Source organism: Equus asinus, chromosome 2 (assembly GCF_041296235.1).
Source record: "Equus asinus isolate D_3611 breed Donkey chromosome 2, EquAss-T2T_v2, whole genome shotgun sequence".
NCBI lineage: Eukaryota > Metazoa > Chordata > Mammalia > Perissodactyla > Equidae > Equus > Equus asinus.
Genome location: NC_091791.1, coordinates 131,756,617 through 131,773,979, shown reverse-complemented (window position 1 = coordinate 131,773,979; position 17,363 = coordinate 131,756,617). Strand labels below are relative to the sequence as shown.

Genomic DNA, 17,363 nt, shown 5'->3' with positions numbered 1-17,363 from the left:
GGAAAACAACCTAAATGTCCAGCAATAGGGGATTAGTTAAATTATGGCACAGCTCTATAATAAAATACTGTGTAGCAACTTAAAATGATGACAAAGATACTTATATTGACGTGGAAAGTTTTTATTGTACTTTTTTAAGTGAGAAAAGTATTCAATGCAATTTTTGTGGGAAACAATGTGTGTATTACACTCGTGGATGTACTTATGTACATACATATGTATGCATACGTGTATAGGAAAATGCCTGGAGGAATATATACCAAAATGTTTTTTAGCTGCTGTCATCAAGTAGCAGAATTTTAGATTTTTTTCTAACTTGGAATGGTTGTATTACCAACAACAAAAACAGAAGAAAATGAAAAGAAATTTTTGCAAAAGAAAGAGAAAACTAACTTCCTAATTGTAGTCTGTTTCCTTTTTCTATTTTTGCATTTAAACATTGGTGATCAGACTTGGTTCATAGCTGACTGGCTTGGTTTGACCCAGTCCTCTTTTTTAAACCCACTGGACTTAAAATAGCCTGACAGCCTGCCAGCTGTGAGAGAATAGATGGGCCAGATAAAATATTTACCATACCTTTAGCTTTAAAGTTGCCCAAGAGTCTATATGGACTGATTCAAGTAAGTGTGTCAGGAAACCTGCTACTAACTCAGTAAAGTATCTGAGAAATAATATAAAGACAAAGTAAATAAGACAGAGTTAAGCTCCAGAGAAGAAAGATGATGAAAAACATAGTCAAGCTTACTGAAAATGAGTTTATTAGGAACCTGCAATTAGGTGTAAATAAATCAAATCGAAGGATTTTATAGGTCTAAAGTCCAATAGTTATTGCATGTTACAGTTGTTGTTTTCTGTTTCTCAGTATTGGCAATTCTTCTTCTGTATGAGTGGAAAAATTCACCTGTAACTTCCATTGTACCCCAGAGAACTTTAGCCAGGTTTTATTGTGAAATATTTGCCACCATGAAAATTCTTAAAATCTAGCAATAGAACATCACAGCTGTATACTTAATGTGTGTATGATATTACATTGTTTTTTGTACATGATACGCAAAGCAAAAAATTACTATAAAAGCAATACATACTCAGTTTGAAGAATTTTAAAAGTAAAGTTACAAGGAAGTAAGTTTTTGCTGCCTCTTTTGATCTTTCAATGCATATATGTAAATAATTTTGCTTATGCTGTACATTTCAAGTTTATATCTTGCCCTTTTTCCCCTTAATATTTTATGACTGTGTTCTCATGTCGTTAATATTGTTTGCTTCAAAAGTTCCTCTTTTAAAGATAGTCAAAGCAGTGTAAATTTGTTGATGATTTGGTATATGCCTTTTATTGGAAGAAACAAATTTTCTGCAACCTTGTGTCTTAATGGTAGTTTAGCAGCCTAATGATGAAACTGTATCATTCCCACTATGTTTTAGAAAATTACTTGGTTGCCCAGGTTTTTGTTTGTTTATGTGAATAAAGCAGAGCGCTCATAAAGATGTTAAGGCTGACATTTGTAGATAGGTACTTTAGTTTCACTTTCCCCCAGACAGCAAGAAATATTCTATAACAGAAAGATGACTATTTATAGCTTTTCTTTCTGCTGGTGAGGTGGAATGGCGAATATTTTTAGAGCAGTTGAAAGTACAGCCACTTAGATTAGCTCAGTGTTTCTATCATCAGAATCTCAATAACCTTGTTTATTTTATGTATCTAGGTTTTACCTTCCAATGTTCTGAGTTTAGGTAAATTGCAACATGATTCCTCTTTCTCTTTTTAGTCTAGTTCATCTCTCTGTGGAACAATATATTAAAAAAGATGAAATTTTAAAACCTTAACTTTCTCTCTGCACATTTTATGTATTTTGAATTACAATTTTATCCTGGTTATTATGGTCATTTCTTTCTTACAGATGGAACATAGGTAATTAATACTTATGGTGGGGGGTGGTGGTTGTTGAAAATCTCCCATGAGTACAATAAGCTCTTAATATTCGTGAGAAATATCCCCCGTGACCTTTGTAAGTATCCTTAATTATGAGCACCACTAGAACATTTGATCTTTTTCTCTAAATTGGAGCATAGGATAAGTGAAAATCTGAGTGACTTCTGTTTTTACCTTCAGTGAGAGCTACTGACAACAAGCATACGAAATTCAGGTCACGTTGAGAGGCTGAGGTACTGCCTGAGGGACACCCATCCTACATTCCCAAAACAGCCAATATTCACACTCCTGTCTTAGCAAAATTTCAGATTACTTACAATATAGAACTTTGGAGACCTTCAAAATTGGTTACAGTGATTCAAAAAGTATGGTAATTAATTCACAAATCTGAGACATTAATTTAATTTTCTCTTGCAGATATGAAAACAATTGAAGATCTCATATTTCAGTGTTAAAAATCAATGACTTGGTAAACCATTCACACCTGAACCCATTGCAGTCTGGCTTTTGCTCCTACCATTCCCCTGAAACAGGTCCAGCCAAGATTACCTATGACTCGCTAGTTAAATCCAGTTCTCAGTTCTTATCTTAACTGAACTCTGAGCATTTAAGACTGTCCACACTTGCTTTGAAATTTTCTCTTCCCTTCCTATCAAGGACACCATTTTCCCTTGTTTTTCTCTCTGAATTTCTGGCTATTTCTTCCTTGACTTGAGCCTTAAATGTTGGTATCAGTTACCCAGGGTTCTGTTGTTCATCCCCCCTTCCCCTTTGCCTTTTTTTTTTTTTTTTTTTGCCATTTTGCTTTAGACACTATTTTTTAAAACAACTTTATTGAAGTATTCTTGACTTACCATAAACTGTACATATTTAAAGTGTACAGTTTAATACATTTTGACTATATGAAATCATCCCCAGTCAAAATAATGAACATATTCATCACTCCCCATAGTTTCCTCATCCCGTCAGTAATCCCTCCATGCTACTCCAGCCCCTTCCATTGCCACCCACTCCCTAGATTGGATGTGCTTTCTGTCTCTATAGATTATTTTGCATTTTCTAAAATTTTATGTAATGAAATCATGGAGCATGTACTCTTTTTTTGAGGGGGGTGGTCTGGCTTCTTATACTCAAGATTGTGTTCTAAGATGTATCCATGTTATTTGTATCAGTAGTTTATTCCTTTTTATTGCTGAGTAGTATTTCATTGTGTGAATATAGCATTGTTTATTTTACCTATTGATAGACAATAAGGTTGTTTCCACTTTTTGGCTGCTGAAAACAAAGCTGCTATGAAAATTTTGGACCAAATGTTTATATAATTATATGCTTATATTTTTCTTGGGTAAATTACTTAGGAATGGAATAAGTGGGTCCTATGCAGGTTTAACTTTAAGTAACTGCCAAACTGTTTTTCAAAGTGTTGGGCCGTTTTACCTTCCCACCAGCATTGTATGAGCTTTCCTGTTGCTCTACATCTTTATCAACACTTGCCGTTTTAAAATTTTAGATATTCAAATGGTATTGTATCTCATTGTGGTTTTAATTTGCATTTCCCACAGACTAAGGATGTTGAACATCTTTTAATGTGCTTTTTTGCCATCCATCTGTTTATCTTCTTTGGTGAGGTGTCTCTTCAGCTCCTTTGCCCATTTTAAATTTTGTTAGGTTGTTTGCTTTCTTTTTAGTGACTTGTAAGTGTTCTTTATGTATTCTAGCTACAAGTCCTTTAATGGATATGTGATTTGTAAATATTTTCTCTCAAGTCTGTGGCTTCTCTCTTCATTATTTTAATAGTGTCTCTCCAAGAGCATAAGTTCTTAATTTTGACAAAGTCCAGTTCATTAATTGGAAAAGAAAAAGGGGATTCTGCTTTTGGTATCATATCTTAAGAAATCTTTGCCTAACACAGGGTCACAAAGATTTTCTTTTATATGTTCTTCCAGAAGTTCTGTAGTTTTAGGTCTTACATTTGGGTCTATGACTTGTTTGATTAACCTTTTTATTGTGGTTAAATATAATATAAATAAAATTTACCATTTTATCATTTTAAAGTATATAATTCAGTGCATTAATTACATTCACAATGTTGTGCAACCATTACCACTATTACCAGAAATTTTTACAGTACCACAAATAGTAACTTTGTACCCGTTGAGCAATAACTCCCCATTCCTCCTTTCTCTCAGCCCCTAGTAATGCTTTGTGTCTTTATGAATTTGCCTACTCTATGTTTCGTATAAGTGGAATTATATAATATTTGCCTTTTTGTGTCTGTCCTTTTACACTTAGCATAATGTTTTTAAGGTTCATCCATGTTGTAGCATGTATCAGAACTTTATTTCTTTTTATGGCTGAATAATATATTCCATTATATGGATATACCTCATTTTGTTTATTCATTCATCTGCTGGTGGACACTTGGATTTCTTCCACCTTTAGGCTATTGTGAATAAAGCTGCTGTGAACATTGGGATACAGGTATCTGTTTGAGTCCCTGCTTTCAATTCTTTGGGGTAGTACATACCTAGGAGTAGAATTTCTGGTCTTATGATAATTCTGTGTTTAACTTTTTGGGGAACTGCCAAATTATTTTCCACAACATCTGCACCATTTTAATATTTCTACTATCAATGTACGAGGGGTTCCAATTTCTCTGTATCCTCACCAACACTTGTTATTTTCTGTTTTTTGTTTTTAATTATAGCAATCCTAGTTGGTGTAAAGTGGTATCTGGTTTTGATTTGCATTTCTTTAATGACAGTGATGTTGCGCATCTTTTCATGTGCTTATTGGCCTTTTGTGTATATTCTTTAGATAGATTATATATTTGTGTTCTTTACCTATTTTTTAATTGGGTTATTTGTCTTTTTGTTGTTGAATTGCAGTAATTCTTTATATATTCTAGATATTAAACCCTTATCAGATATATGATTGTAAACATTTTCTCCCATTCTTTTAGTGTCCTTTGATGCACAAGTGTTTTTAATTTTAATGAAGTCCAGTGTATCTAGTTTTTTTTTTTTTTTTTTTGCCTGGGCTCTTAATGTCATATTGAAGAAACCATTGCAAAATCCAATGTCATGAAGATTGTTTTCTTCTAAGATTTTCGTATTTTAGCTCTTAAGTTTAATCTTTGATCCATTTTGAGTTAATTCTTGTATGTGATGTAAGGTGTAAGGGTCTAATGTCATTCTTTTGCCTGTGGATATCCAGTTTTCCTGGCACCGTTTCTTGAAGAGACTCTTCTTTCCCCATTAAGTGGTCTTAGCATGCTTGTTGAAAATCAATTGACCATAGATATGAGGGTTTATTTCTGGGCTCTCAGTTGATTCCATTGGTCTATATGTCTATCCTTTTTTTTTGAGAACTAGCTGTTTTGAGTATTTTAATATGCTAACTCTGGAAACCAGATTCTCCCTCTTCTCAGGGGCTGCTTTTGTTCCTTATTGAGGCCTGCAGCTGTTTGTATGGTGACTTTTCCACACCTTTTTTCAAAGTCTCTATTCCTCATTGTATGTGGTCTGTGAAGTTTCTCTTCCGTTGTCTCGTCAGTCAGCCTGTGAACTGACAGAGATTTCTCCAAATGTCTGGATCCTCCCCAAGACAAAAAAAAAAAAAAAGTGTGTGTATCTCTTTAAGTCTTCTGATGGATCCTGTTAAGAAAGAGGGCCTTGAAACAAAGGGAAATATCTGTTCTCCTCTCTTAGGCAACAGCCAGACCAGACAAAATGCTCAACCCCACAGTTTACTGCCACAGTCAGTCTCTCTAGGAATACAGTCCGCGGTCCCCACAGCTACAATGCGGTCTTCAGCTACAGCTGAAGAATGGGGCATAGCTGTTAGATCACTTACATGCTCTCAGCAAATTTCAGCAGTCTGTCTTCATCAAGTACTCCCCTGGTTGCTGTCAGTGTCTGATCAGGTTCCACAGTTCTGAAATCATTGATTCTGATGAGTTTTTGTTCCAGCTTCATGGTTGGTTTGGAGAAGGGACTTTGAGCTTCCTACTCTGACATGTCCATGATGTCACTTACGATCATTTTGAGTTAATTTTTGTATTTAGTGTACTCTGTGATTCTGGTCTCTTTTTTTTTCTCCCTGCATTTGGGTATCCAGTTGTTGCAGCACCATTCATTGAAAAGATTGTTCTTTTTCAACTAAATTCCTGTGTACCTTTGTCAAAAATCAGTTGTGTGTGTGTATATATGTATATTCATATATGTGTGTGTGTGTGTGTGTAATATATATATTTATTTCGAGACTCTCTGTTCTGTTCCATAGATCTCTTTTTCCATCTTGACACCAACATCACACTGTCAGAGTTACTGTAGCTTTATAATAGGTCTTGAAATCAACTAATCTTAGCCCTCCAGCTTCGTTCTTTTTTTCTCAAAGTTGTTTTGGCTCTTCTAGGTCCTTTGCATTTCCACATGAGTTTTAGAAACACCTTGTTAATTTCTACAAAAAAAAATCTAGCGAGGATTTTGATTGGATTACATTGAATCTGTAGACCATTTTGGAAACAACCGCTATCTTAATAGCATTGAGTCTTCTGATCCTCGAACACTGTATATCTCTTCATTTATTTGGGTCTGTAATTTCTCTGAGCAGCGTTTGGCACTTTTCAGTACACAGGTCTTGCACCTTTTTTGTCAGATTTATCCCTAAGTATTTCTGCTGTTGTAAATGTGTTTTTTGAATTTCAGTTTCTGATTGTTTGCTACTAATATATAGAAATACAACGGATTTTTGTATGTCGTCTTTACCTTGCTAAATTCAGTTATTCTAATAGCTTTTTGTAGATTCTATCAGATTTTCTACATAGATCATCATATTGGCTGTGGATAAACAGTTTTACTTAGTTTCCAATTTTGATGCTTTTTATTTCTTTTTCTTGCCCTGTTGCACTGGTAAGAATCTCCAGTACATTGTTGAACAGAATTGATGAGAGTGAATATCATTGTCTTGCTCCTAATTTTTTAGGGAAAATGTTTATTCTTTCACCTTTAATTATAATGTCAGCTGAAAGTTTTTGATAGAAATCTTTTCTTGGGTTCAGGAAATTTACTTCTATTCCTGGTTTGCTGAGAGTTTTCTAAAAAAATCAGGAATGGATGTTGAATTTTTGTCAAATGCATTTTCTACGTCTATTGAGATGGCAATGTGGTATTTCTTTTTAGTTTGTTAATCTAGGGAGTTGAATGTTGAACCCACCTGCATTCCTGGGATAAATCTCCCTTGGTTGTGATATGTTGTCCTTTTTATATATAGTTGGATTTGATTTGCTTAAGTTTTGTTTAGAATGTTTGTGTTTATGCTCATGAGAGGTAATGGTTGGTAATTTTCTCTTATAATGTCTTTGTCTTGTTTTGGTACTGTGATAATACTGGCCTCATAGAATGAGTTGAGAAGTATTCCCTCCATTTTAATTTGTTTTGAAAGAGTTTTTCTAGAATTTGTATTACTTCTTTCTTAAATGTTTGATAGAATTCGTCAGTTTTTTTAACCAATTTATGTAGAATTGTTATTATTTCTTTCTTAAATATTTAGTAGAATTTCCCCAAGCAACATCTGGGCCTGCCTGGTGTTTTCTTTCGGGAAAGATATTTAACTATAAATTCAATTTCTTTACTAAATAATAGAACTATTCAGATTATCTGTTTGTTCTTGAGTATACTTTGGTAGTTTTTGTTTTTCAAGAAATTTTTCTTTTCTCAGTTGTCAGAATTTGTGGCATAAAGGTGTCCATTAATATCCCTTTATATGCTTTTAATATCTGTAGACTCTGTAGTGATGTCACCTCTTATTCCTGATATTGGTCATTTGTGACTTCTCTTCTTTTTCGACTAGTCAGACTAGAAATTTAACATTTTTATTTTTATTGATCTTCAAAAAGAAACCAGCTTTTGGTGTTACTATTACTGACCTTTCTCTGATTTTTTGGTTGCAGGGTATTCCATTATATGAATGTTTATTCAGTTATTCTATTATTGATTGATATTTGGCATAAAAATAATCTTATTTGGAACTGTATAACTAATCTATATGATGAAAATCATAAAACCTTGAGGATATGAATAAATGGACACAGGTATAATACTCCCAGATGGGAAGATTAGAGAAGTAAAGATGTCAGCTCTCCAAATAATTCATAGGTTTATGGTAATTCTACTCAAAATACTATTAGACTTTGAAAATCATGGCAGAAAGATTCAGAAGTTCCTCTAGATGAATAAATATTTGAGTTGATGTTAAAGTTCTGAGAAAAAGAAGAATGGATGGAGAGAAACCTAACTATAAGATATTAAAACATAATGAATTTAAAAAAGAATGCCAGCACCAAGATAAAAAAGGCTAATGGGAAAATAGCCTGGAAATGGAACATGTTGGATATAAGGATTTAACAAATGATAAAGAAAGCACACATATCTATAGGAAAGGATTAGTTTAACAAATGGTGTTAGTATAACTGTGGGCAATTTGGAACAGCAGAGATTTAGATTTTCTTAAATATCACATACTAAAATAAGTTATACTCTAAGCAATTTGGAGCAGCAGAAATTTAGATTTTTTAAATAACACATACTAAAATAAGTTCCAGATGGATTAATAATTATACAGAAATAATAAGCCAAAGAACTGAATTGTGTATTGATTGAACCTAAGAAGGGGATCAACTAGAATTTACATAGGCAGTGATTGACAGATTAGACTACATAAAAATTTAACTTTTGTATCATCCAAAAATGTAGCCAAAAAGAAAAAATGTAGCAGACTGGGGGAGATATTTGCAGCAAATTTCTAAGAGTTAATATTCTTATATATAAAACCCTTATGCAGATATAAAAATGGGCATAGGAGAAGATTGGATAATTAACTAAATAGGAAATTAAACAAAAACAAACAGGGAAAAAAATCTTAATGCAAATTAAACTGCTAAGGGGTTACTAGGATCCACCCATTAAATTAGCAACAGCTCCCGTTCAGGCCAGAGTAGGGTGTAATTAGTACATGTATAAATTGCTCATGGCCTTATATATATGGTGTTACAGCCATTTGAAATCCACTGTTGTGATGTGTCAAGATTCATAAAAATCTCCATGCTTTTTTGACCCAGAAATCACACATCTGGAATTGATCCAAAGAAAATAATAACTGGCCACTCCTTCCAAAAAAGAAACATATAAGCCCAAAGATGTTCACAGAGTTGTTTCAAGTAATGAAAAATTAGAAACAAGCTAAATGACTAATCAAGGGAGTAATTAAAATTTTCATATACCTTGTAGATAGAATACAGTACAATAATGAAAATGTGGTAATAGAGACTGGAATTGAAAAGTGTGATAAGGGTAATTTTTTAAAAGTGAGCTTTCAAATTGTATATACAATTTGATATAAAAATGACTGGAAGGAAATATGTACAAATGATAAGCAGTTATGAGGAGGGTAGTGGGTAATTCTTTTCCTATTTTCTGGGATCCAGTAGAATGCTAGGCTGCATTACCAGAAGTACAGCACCTACGTCAGGAGAGCTAATAGACCTATGTTATGAGAAGAGCATGCGCTTTGGAGATGTGTAGCTCTGAGTGCCAGTTCTGGTTCTACTTACCTAGTATGAGGTCCTCACAGTTACGTAACTACTTTGAACCTCAATTTCTAGATATGAAAAAGGAGCAAATACCCTTTATTCAATATTATGTGGATTAACAATAGTAGATGGTAGTTGTTGATAGAAATACTCTTCTAGTTACATCACATCTGGAATAATATATTAGCTTACACGCAACTATAAATCTCAATGGCGAACAGCTAAGGTTTATTTCTTGCTTATGTTACTTATTAGCTACAGATTGGCTGTGGCTCTGCTCTGTGTTCTCTTCATTCTAGAATCCAGGGAGACCGGAAAGGAAGATGGTGATACGAAAGGATAGTTCTTAAAGGTCTGCTTGGAGGTGGTATACTTCTGCTCGCATTTCACTGGCCAAGGCTAATGTCAGTAGCACCGGAAGTGTGATCCTCCTCTGGGAATGGGCCAGTACAGAGGGGCAGCAAATATTTTGAACAAATAGTATATGCTGTGACGCAGTGTGTCTAGTTCTGGCTGTCACTGTAAGGCTGTGACAAGCTGGAGTATGTTCAGAGGAGAAAGATCAGGGTGGTAAGTAATTCTGAGATCTCACCTGAAATACAGTGGGAAGAGTTGATGGAGAGAGAGGGGTACATTAATGCTGTTTAAAACATTTGGAGAATGGTTGTCACTAGATATGCTGTATGACATCAATGGATGGAATTTAACAGCATATTTTTTGATTCGGTATAAGGGCATAACGAGGAAAGGGGACAGAAAAGGAAATTCTTGGTTGTTTTATCTTACCTCATTTATATTCTTCAAAATAACCTATGAAGGTTTCTGTGTGTGTATGTGTTTATGTTTAAATATTGGAGGAAACAGCCTCAGAGTGGATAAGTACCTAAGGTCACATGGCAAATAAGTGGCAAAACCAGTTTGGAATCCAAGTCTGTATGATCTCATCTCTTTCCACTGAACTTTGCTACCCTCTATAGGGCTGCAAGTTTTCTTCAGTTAAACTGTTTATCGCCAGCCGTCTTCTGCCTGAGAAGGTGATAGCCACTCTAAAAGGGTAAGAACCCATCTCTAAAAGGGTTCAAACAAAGTATGAATGGAAGGATTGAAAGGAAGGTTGAACTCTAGATTAATGGTCTGCAGACTTATTTGATTACATGCACCTCTCAGCAAAATAATCTAGCATATGCCATACATATATCTGCTAAATATATTAAGCTATTATACTAATATTATATATATCACACAACACACAAAAAATAAAAGTTAAAGAAGTTAAGGGTTTACATAAAATTTTAGATATTCTCATAAATTAGATTTTAGATTTTGTGTAAAATCTCAACTTTTTAAAACTTCTATTTTACAGGTAGGTAGATATTTTTTCCTGCATCCCTGTGGGTTGTCTTGTGTGCCCACAGAGGTGCATACCCCCAGTGCTGGAGATCATTGTCCTGGGTGATTTGTAAGACTCCTTTTTCAGTATGAAGATTTTATGATTCTGTTTAGCCTGAATTTTTCTGAAAGGGATAATGATAGCTTAATTCACTTCAGAAAAGTTTTTATATAGTCTGTTATCTAAGACCAAAACTATAAATTCTTCACTGGCATTCTTAGCAGAAATTAAACCTGAATACCACATAGTATGAAAGGTGCTTTTCCAGATAAATAGTAATAACCCTATGAGTGTTACAATCTCTATATAAAAGAGGGTGTAAATAGGGGTTATTATTAAGTAATAAACCTGATTTCTATGTGTGGCACAAGAAACTTCCTCATTATTTTAATCGTATCTTCTCTATCTAAATCTACATGTGTATGTCTAAAACTTACTGTACTCATATATTCTAAAATGAATCTGAAGTTTTGCCTAGAGAGTAATATGAATTTTTGTACATGGGAAGTTATTTTAGTACTGTTTTAGAATGGAGCCAGAAATCTAAATTAGGCTAAGCCTACTGGACTAAAATCTTTATAAAGATATATGCTCTGAGAAGCAAAGGAGTTACTTGCATTGCCTGACAGAGGAAACTGTCTGCTTTTCTACATTCTGGTCGTTGGTTATCGGCCATTTACCAGGCTGATACTTCACAATGAAGACAAGTTTCTATTTAGTAATTATTTCTTGGGGATAGAGTACTTAAGAAAAACCGGCCAAGATCACAAAGCAGAAACACAAATCTAGCATTTAAAAGATGCTCCTGTATTGAGATGAAATTGTAGATCAGCAGTGCTCTTTTCCATTTTTTCCCTCACACTCATACATTTGTACAGATTTCTCACCATGACATACTGCGGTTTGGTGGTAGTTGCAGTGGAAGTGTTGCTTGCAATTAGGATCAAACCCAGTTTAAGCAAGAGATGATCAAGTTCGGTTACTTTTTCTGCAGCAGTTTAAGTGACCTACAGGCCAGAATTTCCTTGGTAATAACTTGTAGTAATTTTTTCCCCCTAGAAAATTAGCATGGAAAAGTACAGGTTAAATAGTTTAATCTGCTATTTCTTAATTTTCATATTCTTTGATTCATTCAACAAGCAGTCATTCAGTGCTTCTTTGTGCCAAGCCCTAAGGAAACACTAGTGAACGAGGATATTGACCACTGATTTTTTAAATATACATCAGGTGTATTAAAAGCCAGTGGAGCTGTTGTTGCTCACAGCAGCTTACTGTAGGAGTCTGCTCTACACTGACTTGTGCTTGCCTTCCTGTTCTCTTGCTCTGTTCTCTCCCCTCACCTGCCTTTCTCTCCTTCCCTTCCTCTCTTTTCTCTTCCTTCCTTTCTTTATTTTTCTTCTTTTAAGTGGTGACCACAGGCAAATTTTGAAGTCAAGTCATCTAAGCATAGGAGAAACTATGATATTTATTGTATAAAACTTACATGATATGGTTACATGGAAGATGGTAAAATTCTTAATTTCCCTTAAAGACCAAATGTCATCTCACCTGTGCAGATCTTATGGCATGTATGTTTGTTACTTTGCTCTGAAACTATATATCTTTAAATGGCTTTATATTATTCTAGTTAAAGTAAAACTAATATCAAGTGTGCTTTTTATTTTTTATTTATTTTTTATTTATTTTTTTGAGGAAGATTAACCTTGAGCTAACTACTGCCAATCCTCCTCTTTTTTGCTGAGGAAGACTGGCCCTGAGCTTATCATCTGTGCCCATCTTCCTTTACTTTATATGTGAGACACCTACCACAGCATGGCTTTTGCCAAGTGGTGCCATGCCCACACCCGGGATCCGAAATAGCGAACCCTGGGCCGCTGAGAAGCAGAACATGTGAACTTAACCGCTGCGCCACCGGGTCGGCCCCTTCAAGTGTGCTTTTTAGATGCAAACGTTTATATGATTAGATAGTTTTTTATTAGTGTTTCTTCATGTGTTTTCTGAATTTGAATCCTGATGTATCTTCTGGAATTAGCCATTTTTTTGCCTATTTCTGTTATATGACAACTGGCATGTTTTTATTTTTCAGGGCTTTAATTGCCTTGGCATCTAAACTCCAGAATACATCCCAGTTAATTAAAGACATGTGAATGGTTTGGGGGTTTTTTTGCTGTTGTGCTCTCTATTGATGAATTTGAAGGCAATTAAAAGTATAATTCTTTTCTCCTTTAGCATCAGACAACAGTCAGCGCTTTCGAGAAACCTGTTTTGCATTTGCATTGACACCACAACAAGTGCAGCAGATCAGTAGTTCCATGTAAGTTGTCTTCACGTGTAACTTGCATTTTGGTCTTTGAATCTAGTCTTCTTTATAATAAGTGATTTTTTTTAGAACAGTTATTGGGTGAGTATTAGTGTCGTGCCAGTATTAATATTGAAAATACTATTAAAGTGTTAGTTACTCTAAGAACAGTTTTATCTCTGACAGTTTGAAAGACTTTCTGGAGTAACAGTGTCCTTGAATCACTTTTCATGTGCATGTTTTTAAAATAATTGTAGCTCTTATTCTGTCTTTTGTAGGGATATTTCTGGGACCAAATGTGACTTCACAGTGCAGGTCCAGTTAAGGTAGAGTATTGACTACAATATATATCCAAAGTTTAAAAGTTAATATTCCTTAAAGACTTGAAAAAAAATCTACCTAATTTCCAATAAGTATATTGAAAGTATTGGGTTCAGATGTTTGAATGAGGAAAAAACTTCTCCTGTTACGAAATACCCTAATTTTTATAGAATTTAGATTTTGATGTAGCAAGTCATGTACCATATATCTAACCACATTTCTTCATTTTGGTTACCCTCAATTAGTTGAGAAGCTCCAGCTAATGATGCATTTAAAGATCACAGTAGTCAGCTCTTTAGAAATACCAAGTTTTATGAAAGCAAAGGCCTGATCCATGAGTGGCAAACTTCTGGGATAAGGAACTAGTACTTAGGTTAAGTTTACAGTGTCTCGTGGACAAACAAAAACCAAAATATTCTAATTTGCTTTGTCCTCTGTTTTAAATCGTCAGTTTAAATCTAGATTCCATTGTGAGACATTTCTTGATAGTTTTGCAAGATGAATGGGAATTTTCCAATGTGAATTCACAGCTGCCCCATAATTTCTCTTCTTAGCCCATTTCTTCTAAGAGTATCTAAGAAATATTTTATGTCAATATGTCTCTCCCTTCCTTATATAAACCATCTTATGCTACTCTCTTCACTCAGTGACTGTCCATGTGTGAGCCTAAGTGCCTCCCATTGTCCCTATTGCAGTAGGGATAGAAGAGGAAATACAAGACAGTTGTTTTCTTTAGCCAGCTGTTTTCCCCAGAGAGCGGGAGGGATAGGTCCAACAGAAAGCCCAGTCTCAATTACCAAAAACTGAGTTGTACGTACAAATTATAAATATAGTAGGAGGTCAGAAAAGAGATTAAAGCACCTGCTCAGTGCTTTGTGGAACAATGTGAAAACTCTGATCTAAGCTTAAAAATAGTGTGATAAAAACAGTGAGAAAGCAGAGGAGAAGTTGAGTTCTTTGTTTTGGAAGGCACTGACAAAGATGTTGCTATGTAAAAGGTAATTTATCCTCTGTTGGGGCAGACTCTGATAATGACTGAATAAATTAAAGGACTAAAAAATGATGCCTTCGTAACTGATTATATATTGCTGTAATCTTTTTTACTTCCTGCGTCAACAATTTACATTTTGTTTGTACTGGTATGTGACATTATCCTTTAAACAATGGTTTTCAGACTGATGCTTGGGGCCATCCTTAGGGGTCTACACTCTGGCTACCATTCCACCTCCCCTATGCAACGCCCTCCACCCCCCAACACACACACTGAACCAAAGTAGTGCTGCTTTAATCTTTTCTGCATGTTTGACTTTGGGTTAGTTTTCATTTGAAGAAAGAATCCCAAGACTAAAAATTTGACAACCATAGCTCTGGAACCAAAGATCTAGTTACTAGCCTCAGTATTTTATATTAATGTATGTGCATTCTTTAAAGCAGCAGTGGGCGTGGTTCACATTCTAAAGGAAGAGTATTTTCCCTAAGATAGATCAACTTTCTAATTCAGAGATTCCAAGGGAATCTTGTTGGTTAAAAATGATTTAGCCGTTTATAATTCAGATTTATCCCAGATCTTAGGAAGAAAGAACTGTGTTGTATTATATTTGGTAATTGTTAGACATCTACCCCTCCCCACCTCCCGTTGCTAGGTCTGCAGTCCCATTGTATTATTTAAGTTAGGAGTGTATACCTAGCTACTATCCTAATTATAAATCTTTATCTAAAACATGATAGTAATTTGGTCAGAATTGGGGTCGGTGTTTTCTCTATTAGATTCCTAGCCTGTTTTCATTTATGTACCTGTTCCTCTTCCCACCCCCATGAACTCCTTCACAGAAACTTTTTGCTATTGTTCCCTCTTTTTTCTTTTTTTCCCTTTAATTTGTTAGGGTGGTTTAGATTTTCGCTTTTTTACTGAATTGAATAGGAGTCTACTTGTCATATAAATTATTCTTTTCCTATAGCTTCAGGCAGCTAAGGTCCATGTTTTAAATTTGTCACTGCGTTAGACTAATTGATTAAAAACTTTGTGGCATCCTCTTACTGTTGCAGTGTAAAGACTGGCCTGTACTAGAAGGTTCTACTGGGGTTAGAAATGATCCTGTGAGCTTTGTCATCTGTTTCCTAAGTGTATTTCTAGAAAATCTTTCTAGATTAGTAATTCTTAACCTTTTTATGGATCCCTGATCCCTTTGAGAATGTGATGGAAGCAATAAATTGTCTTCCCATAAAGAGGAACATGTATATGTACTCATAAAATTTTATGTAGAAAATTGTCCCATTTTGTGGACCCTTTCCACACACAGATCTCAGTCGGCAGGTTAAGACCCTGCACCGCAGATGTTGAGGAAAGATGTTTGTGCGTGATGAATATTTCACAGAATTCCAGAGATAGGGTTCTTCTTAACATGTAACTCAAATATATTGTGAACATTGTGTAAATGTGGAATGAGCCTCAGCCATATATTGGGAATAGGAGGTAATTAAGGATAGATGTCTTAAATAGCAAATTAATAATTCATTTCTTGATCTATATAAGAGTGAGAATTTATAAATTATGTAGCTGTCCTTCTTTTTCCCAAAAGATTATGCCTTTAATTTAGAAATACATGTTTTCATGAGTTTCTAGAGTAGTATTCTAAATACATGTGGCTATAATATAAATGATGTTGTTATTCTCCATCGTCATTTCTCAGGGAATGATGGCGTACCTTGGCTTAGAGGCCAGAACTTGGTCCTGGGGATGAGCTTGACAGTATTTTCAGTATGTTCTGCTGAGAGCCAAAAAAATGTTTCATAGGCAAATAAGTTTGGGTAGAACTGTATATTATATCTCCCTTTTGAAAAGTTACAGTGCATGGTAGCCTAGCTCTTGAGAAGTTCTGTATTAAGGAAACTTAATTTTTTGATTCAAAATTTATTAAGCTTATTCAACTCCAGAGTCTTTTTTCTTGCCCCCCTGAGAACATGCTTAAACAAATGATTGGAAATATTATGAAGACAACTGCAGGTTGATAGCTGTGATCACTGAAACTCTACATTGATGGAATTATTTATATTAAACCTGTTTAAATATGCTTATTCATCATTGTCTAGTTTTAATAGTTTTTTTGTTCTTGTTAAGTCTGACCATCTTTTAGATTAGCTATTGAGCAAAAATATTAATCAGATCATCCTTTAATAAAGGAAATTAAACTTGTCTTTTATCATTTAGGTTTTGTTTATCAGAAACCAGTTGTCCACAAGAAGATCACTTCCCACCCAATCTTTGTGTGAAAGTGAATACAAAACCTTGCAGCCTTCCAGTGAGTTCTAAAAGTTATTTTTTAAATACATTGCCAAGATAGCTATCCAATGTCATCACAGCTGTTGTTAATCATAGTTTTTCATTAAGAAAACATCTTTATTTTGGATATATGTTCATGTGACTGAGTGAAACACTTGTACCAAGTATGTACAATTAACAGCTGTGACATTAGCTATGGGGACAAAGTCTAGGACTTGGAGTTGGGTGTGGTCGTTTAGTGTTGTACTGGACTTTGGGGAGAGAAATTGTTTCAACACAATCTCAACTGTATTAGTGTGAATCTGGAAGCCTGTGGTAGAATAGAGACTTGAAGAATACTATGCCTTAAACAGAGGATGAGAGTGGGGGCTGTTAGTGGTCACATTTAAAATATTCCTTATGTACTTATCCAGACTCTTCATGAATTCATCCTAATTCTTAAATTTTAGAGATTTTTAAGTTATACATCCTTTTTTGCATACTTACTATAATGAGATTATAGGATTGTTTAGAGAAACACAAGAAACTCTTGTGAATATTTACTCCTCTACT

General features: G+C 34.6%; 1 protein-coding gene across 2 annotated transcripts in view; it reads left to right on the top strand.

The window, feature by feature from the left end:
- The window catches only part of PIAS1 (protein inhibitor of activated STAT 1), a 113,640-nt gene that overhangs the window by 55,086 nt on the left and 41,191 nt on the right, over positions 1-17,363 (top strand). For both annotated transcript variants that reach the window (XM_044764644.2, XM_070499245.1), the window contains exons 3-5: positions 13,141-13,225; positions 13,489-13,536; positions 16,740-16,830. In XM_044764644.2, the coding sequence (XP_044620579.1) occupies positions 13,141-13,225; positions 13,489-13,536; positions 16,740-16,830 (224 nt within the window). The remainder of the gene's footprint in view (positions 1-13,140; positions 13,226-13,488; positions 13,537-16,739; positions 16,831-17,363) is intronic.